Below are 12,939 nucleotides of genomic sequence, written 5' to 3' on the forward strand. Positions count from 1 at the left end.
CTAGAGAGAGAATCGCTGGCAAGGGGGCTACAACTACAACAAGATGAACATATTTGACCGTGATTTAATTGTAATACACGTTTCAAAATGATGCTGAAGTAACAACATACTGATACCGGTTAGTAAAAACCATGAATTAACGCTTTGACAAGTCTGCAGACAGACGGCAGGCGAAAAACCTTTTAGAATGCGTGACACCTGGCCGGAGCCGAGGTGCTACTTAAGCCCAGCTGCCCGGAGTCACATGTCCGTCATGACTCTCTCCAAGCCTGCTGCAGGAGGACTCTCGCCATGATCCTTTCCCCTCGCCCATCCTCTCCTGTTTCCGGTGTTGCATTTGGAACGATCACAAATAAAGTGCTGTGGTTCTTGGAACCCTTGAACGTCTCTCTCTGTTTGTCTGTTGTGGCCTACGGGCCGGTCCCACATTATTTGAGATATATTTCAAACTCGGACTTCATTTTAGGGACATTTCGGCCAGAGGTGTAGATCTATTTGTTTAAGCACCGGATTCGCAAAACAGGAGGGTCGAAACCAGTCTGCCTTGATCTATGAATTCATGTCCGTGACTCTCACAGTATCTGCTATCTGCGCGCAGAGAGCTTTGCCTTTTACGCGACGCATTCACTGTGTTTACCTTCATTAGAACCGCTGAATAGAGATCGAGGCTGCTACGTTTTAACCACACACACACACACACACACACACACACACACACACACACACACACACACACACACACACACACACACACACACACACACACACACACACACACACACACACACACACACACACACACACACACACACACACACACACACACACACACAGCGAACTGCCCGATTATTCCCCCTATTACTCGTTTTATGAAGGAGATGTCCGTTCACCAGGGCGCATGATGTGTAAATTACGAAGAGGCACAAGCTCTTACGTTGATATTGGAGATTTCAATACATTCATATCATCAGTCAAGTCTTCGACCATTATTCAGAGGGAAATGCTACATGATGTGTGTGTATTTGTGCTCTGCTCAGCTCCGCTCTGTGTGTGTGTGTGTGTGTGTGTGTGTGTGTGTGTGTGTGTGTGTGTGTGTGTGTGTGTGTGTGTATTTGTGCTCTGCTCAGCTCTGCTCTGTGTGTGCGTGTGTGTGTGTGTGTGTGTGTGTGTGTGTGTGTGTGTGTGTGTGTGTGTGTGTGTGTGTGTGTGTGTGTGTGTGTGTTTGGTGTATTTGTCCAACACCGGCAAATTACCATGAACAGTAATTTACACACATCTGGCTCCATATGTGTATTCCGAAGTGAAAGAAGTTTGTTGTTTACACACACACACACACACCCCCCCCCCACACACACACGCACGCCCTGGTGACCGGACATCTTCTTCATAAAACTAATAATATGGTGTAATAATCGGCAGTTCGATGTGTCTAACCATAACAAGGTATCTTGCGCACGAGAAAGTATATTGTGTGCATGAGATACTTTTTGTTTTTTCCATGAACCTTTAGGGGCTCCGTATCAAATATCTCTTTGCATCACTCGTCAAAAGCCAAAAGCAATTTTGGCATCGGTACTTAGTTGGATCCTTGTACTCCTCAGAAGAAGTCCTGCTTGTTTTTGCTTGCCAAGCCAAATAGAGAACTGCTTCATAGCTGGATGAATGCAATAAACCCATATAATGCAGAATAATGCAGTCCGCTGTCTACAAACATGTAATCACCAATGAGTTTAATCAACAGCACACTTCAGCAGCAGGACAGTATCTATTCACTTGCTTTTTCCATAACGTCCCTTTCTAACTGCCTTGTAGGACAGAAGAAAACTGTTTCTGGACAAGCAGGATACAAAGCTATGTTCAACCTTTATATGTAAAATCTCACCAATCTCAGGCACAGATAAGGCCACAGTCATGGCCACACAGACGAAGAAGGCTGGCAGGAGGATCTGAGAGAAGAGGCCCTTGGTGTTTCTCTTGGCACAGTGGAACCTCTTGACGATGAGGCCATGAAACTGACTCAGCTTCAACCACCAGCCCTCCAGCTTGAAGCTGCCCTGCCCCTCCAGGACCTCCTGCTCTTGGGACGGACATTTATCTGCATCTCCTGGAGGTGAAGGACACATCGCATGAAAAATGAATGAAATGGTTTGTAGTGATGGCAGCTGCATGTCATGTCTGCATTACTGGATGATTCTGCAGACTTAAACACATTATGCAGTTCAACAAAGACAACAACACTATAGGTGAATTCTGATTCAGATAATATGTATTTAACACCTGAGGAAATGTAACACACGTGAAACAAAATTGAAACGTCCCTGCAATATACGAGTTCCTCTAATGTCAGTTGGTTTTGCAGTTCATTGTTGTGGGAAAGTGCATAGTAGAGCTGTAGTGACACACATTTAGAGCTAAACTATCTGTGATTTAAATCATGTAATAAAATACTAAAATAAAAGTTAAGATCACACATTTCTTTCATAACGTTTAATGTTAAATGTATCTCTGTTTTAGTTCAGCAACATATTTTTCCGCCAAAATAATTTATACTGATGTATTTTGTGGAGACTGTCCTCACAGTCCATGTACATGCCACTGAAGACCACACCTGTTCATAAGAGTAGTTCCTGCATTAGGCCTATTGTGGGTAAAGAAAGAAAGAAGAACATATTTGATGTATGGACTAAACATTTTTGGCTCCTCTCCAACTTTGCCCTTTTTCGTATTTTGTTTGTGTTTATTTACTTTTTGCCGTTTGCTTTAAACATGGTTCGCAACATGCAAGCCAACCGCACCAACTCTGCAATACAATATAGCAGAGAGGAACTTCTTCACATCAGAAACTTTGTGGACAATAACCATGGGCGCGGGAAGGGGGTGCTGAGGGCGCAGCAGCACCCCCTAGCGGCAGGCAGGGGGTGCGGAGCTCCCCTGTCTGAATTATTATTTGACGGTTATTGCTGCTCCCGCTGTGCATCATCTGTGTAATATGTAGCCAATAAATTCCACATTGTTGGTAAAATAATATTTTGGCCTGCACCGAATGTTTTTTCTGTAGCACCGGACAATTCTACCTCAATAATATAATACATTAACCGTGCTTTACGTGAACCTCATCATGCCACTCGAGAGGACGGCAGGACTGTAATTTCCCGTGTTCAGTGAATGCAACAGAGGCAAGACACCAGACCAATCAGAGAGTTGCATGGAAATAAAAGTGTGCTTGTGTCATTCAAACTCGGCTCTGTTTGTGTGTGTGTGTGCGCGGACATAGCGCATTTAGTGTGTGTGAGAGAGGGAGAGAGAGAGGGAGAGAGAGAGAGGGACCGGTGCCAGCAGCAGGGACCGTGTTGTTAGCATATGGTTAGCTAGCTGCACTAACGGACATACGGAGCTGTTGGTTCCACAACAAGCTGGAGGAGAGCTCTCCTCTCAGACTGAGAGGCTCAGGTGAGCTAAAGGACTCTCTGAGTGTTAACTTTAGTCTAAGTTATCTCAGTGGGTCTCAAACGGTTTGGTCACAAATTATTCAAAAGATTATTTCCGCGGCACACCTTCATATGATCATTATAGTTATAAAACAAATAAGAGAATAAAGGAAAAACAGTTATGAAATACTCTATGGCAGTAAAACAAGAATACAGTTTAAAAGGGGAGTGATTAGTAAAATATCCATAAAGAAAAAGAACATCTGCTTACAGTTGTGTTTCATCTGGGTGCTGAGAGATGTATCCATAGATCTCTTAATGTTGCTCTCACAGTGCACCAGATTGATGCTTTTAACTTCAATATTTAAAAAAAATCTTCCCGGGAGAGCATCCCCCCGGACCCCCCTAGAGGAGGTGAGGTCCGCTCCCCACTCGTAAAAAATAGCACTTTACCCCTGCCTATATGCCGTGAGCTGATGATCGAGCCTTCATTGTAACAGTCGCGGGTGTACTGTGTGTTTGCGTGTGGGGATTGCTTTTGTGCGTGCTCTATAGTGCCCGTAATAGTGTTCACTGGAGTCCAGCACCTCAGCACCCCCACTCAAAATACCTTCCCGCGCCTCTGACAATAACCCACCGACAGACAATGGAGATTCGCCATGGCTGCCTCCTGCCGTCCTACCTGAGAGACGCAGGAGGAAGACAAAGCGGGCATCCTGTGCCGGGCTTCTAGTCAGACTGAGGAAACGAGAAAACCAACCCCCTCTTCTGAGTATTCTTCTGGCTAATGTTCAATCCATTAAAAATAAGCTAGATGAACTCAGAAGTCGGATTGCTTTTCAACAGGACATTAAGAACTGTAACGTGTTCATTCTCACTGAGACTTGGCTCAACCCCGCTATCCCGGATTCCGCCATTGTTCTTGACAGTTAACTCGGGGAAAAAGTAAAGATGGCGGTGTGTGTCTAATGACTAATAACAACTGGTTTACAGATGTGAGGATTATTTCTTCGGACTGTTCCGCTCATTTAGAGCACCTCATGATCACATGCCGGGCTTTTTACCTGCCGAGAGAATTCACATCTGTTGTGATAACACCAGTGTTCCGCCACCGCACGCCGACAACAACACGGCACTCGATCAGCTGTTTGGGATTATCGACAAGACCGAGACTTCACGGCCAGAGGCGGCGTTCGTTGTGGCTGGGGATTTTAACACCGCTAACATGAAGAAGGTCCTGCCGAAGTACTACCAACACATCAGCTGCCAGACACGCGGGGGAAACATACTGGACCATGTTTATTCCCCTTGTCGACATGGATATAAGACTCCCCCTCGCCCTCCCTTCGGCAAATCAGACCACATCTCTCTGCTGCTGCTGCCTGCTTACAAGCAGAAACTTAAACGGCATAGACCGGAAACAAGGACAGTACAGCGATGGAGTGTGGAGTCAGATTCAGCTCTGCAGGATTGCTTTGCCTCTACGGATTGGAGTGTGTTTGAGGACAACAACATCAACACACACACGGACACGGTCATCTGCTATATTGGGAAATGCATCGATGACGTGGTACGGAAGGTTTCTGTACGAACATTCCCAAATCAAATGCCCTGGATAAACAGCGAGGTGCGCGGCAAGCTGAAAGCGCGCACTATAGCGCACAGAGCTATAGCTACAGGAAATCTAAATATGAACTCCGGAGAGCATTCAGCAGTGCAAAGAGACAGTACAAAGAGAAGGTGGAGTCTGACTTCAAAGGCTGTAACACCCGGAACATGTGGGCGGGACTAAGAACAATGAGAGACTACAGAGGAGCAGCAGGGGGCGCTGCAGGAGTGTCTACATCTCTCCCAGATGAGCAGAACAGTTTTTGTGCTCGCTTCGAGAGCAGCCAGGTTGTGGAGGCACAGAGGGACCGGGAGCCCTGCCCTTTTGTTTTAAACAGGGCAGACGTGTGTACATCCTTTAAAAGGGTTAACCCACACAAGGCTCCTGGACCTGATGGCATCCCTGGCCGTGTTCTCAGGGTGTGTGCAGTTCAGCTGGCAGAGGTGTTCACAACAGGTCCCTGCTGCAGTCTGTTGTCCCCACGTGCTTCAAACACTCCACCATCGTTCCTGTCCCCAAAAAGACAAAAATCACCAGCCTCAACGACTACCGCCCAGTAGCACTCACCTCCTTCATCATGAAGTGCTTTGAGCGGTTAGTCAAAACCTTCATCACCTCCTCCCTCCCTAACTCTCTGGACCCCCTGCAGTTTGCCTACAGAGCAGGTCCACAGACGACGCCATAGCCCTCACCATCCACACTGCCCTCTCACACCTGGACCAGAGGAACACTTATGTGAGAATGCTGTTCATTGATTACAGTTCAGCCTTCAATACCATTGGGCCCTCCATGCTGGTCATCAAGCTCATAGACCTCGGGCTCAACATCACTGAGGACCTGACATGGACTCTTCACACCACCACCATCACCAAGAAAGCTTGACAGCAGCTCTTCTTCCTCCGCAGGCTGAGGAGGTTCAACATGGACTCCAGGATACTCTGCAACTTCTACAGGTATATAGAGAGCATCCTGACCTTCTACAGGTGCGCCATAGAGAGGATCCTGACCTTCTACAGGTGCTCCATAGAGAGCATCCTGACCTTCTACTAGGGATGCCAGCGATTATTCGATTATTCGAATATTCGTTACAGTCTCCATAATCGAATATTATTTTTAAAAATCGATTTTATTTATATATTTTTTTATTATTTATGTTTTTTTTCTGGCTTAGTTTCAACCAAAATATATATAAATATATATATGCTAATAATTGTAAATTGCCATTGGTCACACCACCAGTTTGTTTTACTGTAAACTTGGAGGAAGCCACCCCCCCTCTCCCTCACACGTGCGACTAAAGATGAACAAAGCGGCAGGTAAAAAGAGTTCCTCCTCGTGGAACTACTACGAACATACAAATCCAAAGGAAGTTAAATGCAAGCTCTGCGAAAAGACGTTGGTCTATCACAGCTCAACCTCAACAATGCGTTCGCATTTGAGTGCGAAGCCAAAGAGGTTACAGAGAAAGACGCAGCACAGCTGGCCATTACCAACTTCACTTCAAGGCCACGTCGTTGTGATGACATGCTTGTTTGTTGTTTGTTAAACATGTTCCAGTAAAGAAAACAACGGAATTCCTTTTGTCTGAGTTTTTTTTTTTTTTCTCCCGTGGGGGTGGGGGGTCGAATAATCGATTATTATTCACCAGGGCTGCCGAATAATCGATTTTGATCATGGTCAGTTTCTGGCAACCCTACCTTCTACAGGTGCTCCATAGAGAGCATCCTGACCTTCTCCAGGTGCTCCATAGAGAGGATCCTGACCTTCTACAGGTGCTCCATAGAGAGGATCCTGACCTTCTACAGGTGCACCATAGAGAGGATCCTGACCTTCTACAGGAGCACCATAGAGAGGATCCTGACCTTCTACAGGTGCACCATAGAGAGGATCCTGACCTTCTACAGGTGCACCATAGAGAGGATCCTGACCTTCTACAGGTGCACCATAGAGAGGATCCTGACCTTCTCCAGGTGCTCCATAGAGAGGATCCTGACCTTCTACAGGTGCTCCATAGAGAGGATCCTGACCTTCTACAGGTGCTCCATAGAGAGCATCCTGACCTTCTCCAGGTGCTCCATAGAGAGCATCCTGACCTTCTACAGGTGCTCCATAGAGAGCATCCTGACCTTCTACAGGTGCTCCATAGAGAGCATCCTGACCTTCTCCAGGTGCTCCATAGAGAGGATCCTGACCTTCTCCAGGTGCTCCATAGAGAGGATCCTGACCTACAGGTGCTCCATAGAGAAGATCCTGACCTTCTACAGGAGCTCCATAGAGAGCATCCTGACCTTCTACAGGAGCTCCATAGAGAGCATCCTGACCTTCTACAGGTGCTCCATAGAGAGCATCCTGACCTTCTACAGGTGCTCCATAGAGAGCATCCTGACCTTCTCCAGGTGCTCCATAGAGAGGATCCTGACCTTCTCCAGGTGCTCCATAGAGAGGATCCTGACCTTCTCCAGGTGCTCCATAGAGAGGATCCTGACCTTCTCCAGGTGCTCCATAGAGAGGATCCTGACCTACAGGTGCTCCATAGAGAGCATCCTGACCTTCTACAGGTGCTCCATAGAGAGCATCCTGACCTTCTCCAGGTGCTCCATAGAGAGGATCCTGACCTTCTCCAGGTGCTCCATAGAGAGGATCCTGACCTACAGGTGCTCCATAGAGAGGATCCTGACCTTCTACAGGAGCTCCATAGAGAGCATCCTGACCTTCTACAGGAGCTCCATAGAGAGGATCCTGACCTTCTACAGGAGCTCCATAGAGAGGATCCTGACCTTCTACAGGTGCTCCATAGAGAGCATCCTTCTACAGGAGCTCCATAGAGAGGATCCTGACCTTCTACAGGTGCCCCATAGAGAGCATCCTGACCTTCTACAGGAGCACCACAGAGAGGATCCTGACCTTCTACAGGTGCTCCATAGAGAGCATCCTGACCTTCTACAGGTGCTCCATAGAGAGCATCCTGACCTTCTACAGGAGAGCATCCTGACCTTCTACAGGTGCTCAATAGAGAGGATCCTGACCTTCTACAGGAGAGCATACTGACCTTCAGGTGCACCACAGAGAGGACCCTGACCTTCTACAGGAGCACCATAGAGAGCATCCTGACCTTCTACAGGTGCTCCATAGAGAGCATCCTGACCTTCTACAGGTGCACCACAGAGAGGATCCTGACTGGCTGCATCACGGCCTGGTACGGCAGCTGCCCCTCAATCGGAAGACTCTACAGAGGGTGGTGAAAACTGCAGAGAACATCACCAGGACGGAGCTGCCATCCATGGAGGACCTTTACTCCCAGCGGCTCAGGAAGAAATCCCTCCGGATTATCAAAGACCCCCATCCCCCCAGCCACAAACTGTTCTGTCTGCTGCAGTCTGGCAGGCGGTACCGCAGCATCCGGACTAAAACCACCACTCAGGGACAGCTTCATCCCACAGGCCAGAAGACTATTAAACTCCTGAACTGTTGAACCAACATCCATAACATTCATCTGCTACTTAGTAATTATTTATCTATTTGTTTAATATATCATTCCAATAACGTATATTGACTCTTATTGCACTATTTCACTTTTTTAAACTATTTTTCTTTTTGTATTTACTATTTACTTGCACTATATTTTTCTGTTTATCTGTATTATTGTGTTGCACTGTTGGAGAAGCCTGTGACCTAAGATTTTCATCGACATAACTACACTGTTTTCGTATGACGTAATAAAGAACCTTGAACCTTGAGTCTCAGTCAAGGACTCGGCACACATGCTGCTGCATCTCTGTCTCACCCCTCAGAATGGCAGAGTCTGGCTCCTGGCCGCTGTCAAAGAGCGGACAGTAATCTCCATAGAAGTCTGCGTGGAGCCCCCCCTCATCGCCCCTCACTGAACCAATGGACGAGGAGGATTTGAGAGAGGACTGGCTCTGGCTCATGGTGGAGCTCGACATCAGATTACTCAGCTCCACCTCCGGATTCTCACTCTCCACTGAAGGTCCAGAACCCTCCTGTGGCAATCCCAGGCCAGCTGAGCCCACTGAGGATTTCCCCACTGAGCTCCCCCCCGGGGACCCCTTCATGTCTGCCAATGGACAGAGAGGGAGAAAAGTAACCAGTAACCCTGGAGCCAAAGAATACAATCAAAAAGTTCTCAGGTAGGAGCTTTAAATCAGAGCAGAAATCTATTAGTGATGGGAAATTCATGGATAACTTTTGAAAGCTAAAAACATGTGAAGGTGTTGAGCTATCTGGAAACCTGGGGGAAGAATGTGCTCTCACCAGCGTCACTGTTCTCCAGAGATTGGTCCTCTTCAGACACTTTTAGGAACACCTCCTCCAGGGTGGTGTCCATCACCCCGAAGCTGGTGAGGGCGAGGCTGTCCAGACTCTGCTCCAAAGCCTGGAGGCACACATCGCACAAGAGACGCTCAGATAACTGTACAATGAGCTCTCTCCTTTGCCACACCCACAATAACAACAACATGGCCTGTCATCTATATCCGGGTCAATGGTCACATTTATACAGTGGAGGAAATAAGTATTTGATCCCTTGCAGATTTTGTAAGTTTGCCCACTTACAAAGAAATTAACCTGTTAAACCCTGAGCCTGTTTTTCAGGTCTCAGGCTCGAAAATGACATTCCCAGAACAAATGACTATATCTTCCCTTTTAAAAGGGGTACATTAATAATCTTTTTTCTCAAAGCAATGATAAACCTGTGAGTTGGATGTAAAAAAGTCACAATCAATATAGATCTTTTTTATTTTAATGTAAATTCCGATTGAACATAGTAAAACATTTTTACTTATAGTGAAAACCACCCTTGAAGGATGGGATAGTAGACGAAAAGCTTTAGGAATCCAAACTATAACATATAATAAGTACCCTGTATCAAGATTGATGCAACATTTGACCTTTTTAGAGAGATCTAGAAAAAGAAACCCACTTCTGGGGTCATTTGGGTGTATTTTCCATATCTCTGGCCTCCCTTGTTCGATTTTGATGATTGACATCTCTTTTTCAATCAATCAATCAATGTTTATTTATATAGCCCAATATCACAAATGTTACATTTGTCTCAGTGGTCTTCAGTTTGTACAGAATATCAGTATGACAATACGACACCCTCTGTCCTTAGACCCTCTGTCCTTAGACCCTCACATCGTACAAGGAAACACTTCCGGAGAAAACCCACCGTTTAAAGGGAACATGGGAGAAACCTCAGGGAGAGCAGCAGAGGAGGGATCCCTCTCCCAGGACGGACAGACGTGCAGTAGATGCCGTGTGTAAATTGAAAAGATAATACATTTGGAACATAGGTAGTCCAGATGTTTGGAAATGCATGTGTCTATATTTGTAACCGTTAGAGCCAATAGAATCGAGGGGAAGTTCCTAAAATCCATCTAAACATTACCCATTGGTGAATGAGTGCTGCGCACAGTGTTGCCAACTTGGTGACTTTCTCGCTAAATCGGGCGACTTTCCAAACCCTCCGGCTACTTTTTTTTGTCAAAAGCGACTAGCGACAAATCCAGCTACTTTTTCTGGTGTTTGGAGAATCTGACGAGATAGCACGTTATCGTTACGCAGTTACTTTCCTCAACGATCAGCGGGTGCTGAGCCCCTCCGCCTTCCCAAAGCACTCACAGCCTCGCTAGGCAGCTGCACTCGAGCAGAGAGGTGGCAAAGTGACCCAAAAGAGACACACTACGCGTCCAGACTGAATATTAATCGCGCATGCGCAAAGCCATTGATGATCCCGCCCTGGCTTGCAGTGTGTCTCTTTTGGGTCACTTTGCCACTTGGCCCGGAGACTGGCTAGGCCTCTTCTTTAGCAGCTCCTGTGTTGCCTTGGCCGTATGTTCAGGGTCATTGTCCTGCTGGAAGACCCCTCCATGACCCATGTTCAGTGTCCTGGCTGAGGGAAGGAGGCGATCGGCCAAGATTGTATGGTACATGGCCCCGTCCATCCTGTCCTCGATGCAGGGAAGTGGTCCTGTCCCCTTAGCAGAGAAACACCCCACAGCAGAATGTTTCCACCTCCATGCTGACCCCCGTCAGACGGATGGTGTTCTGGGGTTATCGTCAGCATCTCTCTTCTTCCAACACGGCGTGTCGAGTTGATGCCAAAGATGTCGATGTTGGTCTCATCTGATCACATCCTCTTCTACCAAGCCTTCTCTGAGTCCTTCAGATGTTCATTGTCAAACTTCAGACGGGCCTCTCATGTTCCTCTTGAGCAGGGGGCCTTCAGGCGCTGCAGGATTTGATCCATTATGGTGTAGTGTGATACCAATAGTTTTCTTGGTGACTGTGCTCCAAGCTGCCTTGAGATCATTAAAGGAATGGTCCACTCATTAGATAATTAATCAAAACTTCAGTATTTAGTGAAACATTATGTTTAAACCATACCCTGAAGAAATCAGGGATATTCCCCGGTAAATAATGATTTTATAGCTCTTTTTTATCAAAACCTTTATATTCCGTCTGGCCGCCGCCATTTTCAGTAGTCACGTGATGGTCGTGACGTCATCCATGCGTTCACTTTGTCAACACGCGGAAACATGGCGGAATATTTGAGTTCGGACTCGTCAGCAGAGGAAGAAGTTTTGATGTTTTATCAGTATGACAATACGACACCCTCTGTCCTAAGACCCTCACATCGTACAAGGAAAAACTTCCGAAGAAAACCCCCGGTTTAAAGGGAACATGGGAGAAACCTCAGGGAGAGCAACAGAGGAGGGATCCCTCTCCCAGGACGGATAGACGTGCAATAGATGCCGTGTGTAAATTGAAGAGATAATACATTTGCAACATAGGTAGTCCAGATGTTTGGAAATGCATGTGTGTATAATAGGAAGATGATATAAGATACTATATGTATGCATGTAGTACCACCCTTGCTAGCGATTCCCTCTCTAGTTTAGCATACTCAGCTTCGTTGTCCCTGGCCATAGAATCACGATTTTATGGGGCCAGAAAAAACTGGGGTAAAATACACACTAGCCGGTCCTACGCTATATGGAAAGGCCACCAAAAACTGTCCTGGCCTGGACGCTAAAGGACCTTAAAACGGGACTAGCCGCTGCAATGGAAATGCGCTATAACATACCTTATTCTTACTCCGAGCACTACTTCTGCTCCTCCGTCGCTTCACACTTGCAGAGGGCGATTTCTCAACTGGCCGAACTGGTGTCCTGGTCGGTGATGACACCAGAAAGACCGATGGTACTGCATCTCCATTGAGTAATGGTTGTTCTTTAAATCCCATGTTATGTTTTATCATAATCTCAGAGTAGTCGTCCGGAAATTTGAAATGTTCGCTGCATACATGAGCCTGTGAATCTTTCGGTTCGGGCCGGCCACATTTCGCTAGCCACTGCCTCCGAATGTACTTCTTACGCTTACCTTTTGGCAACAGATGGAACCGAGCATTCCGTGGATTGTTCCTATCAGAATTGGGCAATATTTCGCGATACAGTGAGGCATATTTGAAGAGAGAAACTACAGTAAATAACATGGAGATCAACGTGTCTTCGAAAACCAAACGCATGGTTTATGTCACGTCCGGAAAATGGCGGCGCCCACAGTGTTGATGTTATTTCGGTATATAATCAGTTTAAAATCACTGATAATGTCATCGGATTAAAAAAAAAGAAAGAAAGACTGGCAGAGACTGGTCTGTTTTATCGGATGATAATTATTTAAAAATGAGTGTCATGAGCATACCATTCCTTTAACAAGTTCCTACTGTGTAGTTCTTGGCTGATCCCTCACCTTTCTCCTGATCATCAAACCCCACGGGGCCAGATCTTGTGTGGAGCCCCAGCCCGAGGGCGACTGATGCTCATTTTGTGTTTCTTCCATTCCTGAATAATGGCACCAAGAGTTGTCTCCTTCTCACCGAGC

The 12,939-nt window shown here is 46.5% G+C and overlaps 1 protein-coding gene across 2 annotated transcripts in view; it reads right to left on the reverse strand.

Annotated features, from left to right (window-relative positions):
- abca2 (ATP-binding cassette, sub-family A (ABC1), member 2) overlaps nt 1–12,939 on the reverse strand; it is a 150,443-nt gene that overhangs the window by 34,675 nt on the left and 102,829 nt on the right. For both annotated transcript variants that reach the window (XM_034091098.1, XM_034091097.1), the window contains exons 27-29: nt 9,310–9,430; nt 8,822–9,112; nt 1,883–2,104 (exon numbers count right to left, since the gene is read on the reverse strand). In XM_034091098.1, the coding sequence (XP_033946989.1) occupies nt 1,883–2,104; nt 8,822–9,112; nt 9,310–9,430 (634 nt within the window). The remainder of the gene's footprint in view (nt 1–1,882; nt 2,105–8,821; nt 9,113–9,309; nt 9,431–12,939) is intronic.

The sequence above is a fragment of the Pseudochaenichthys georgianus genome, chromosome 9, assembly GCF_902827115.2.
Source record: "Pseudochaenichthys georgianus chromosome 9, fPseGeo1.2, whole genome shotgun sequence".
Taxonomy (NCBI): Eukaryota; Metazoa; Chordata; class Actinopteri; order Perciformes; family Channichthyidae; genus Pseudochaenichthys; species Pseudochaenichthys georgianus.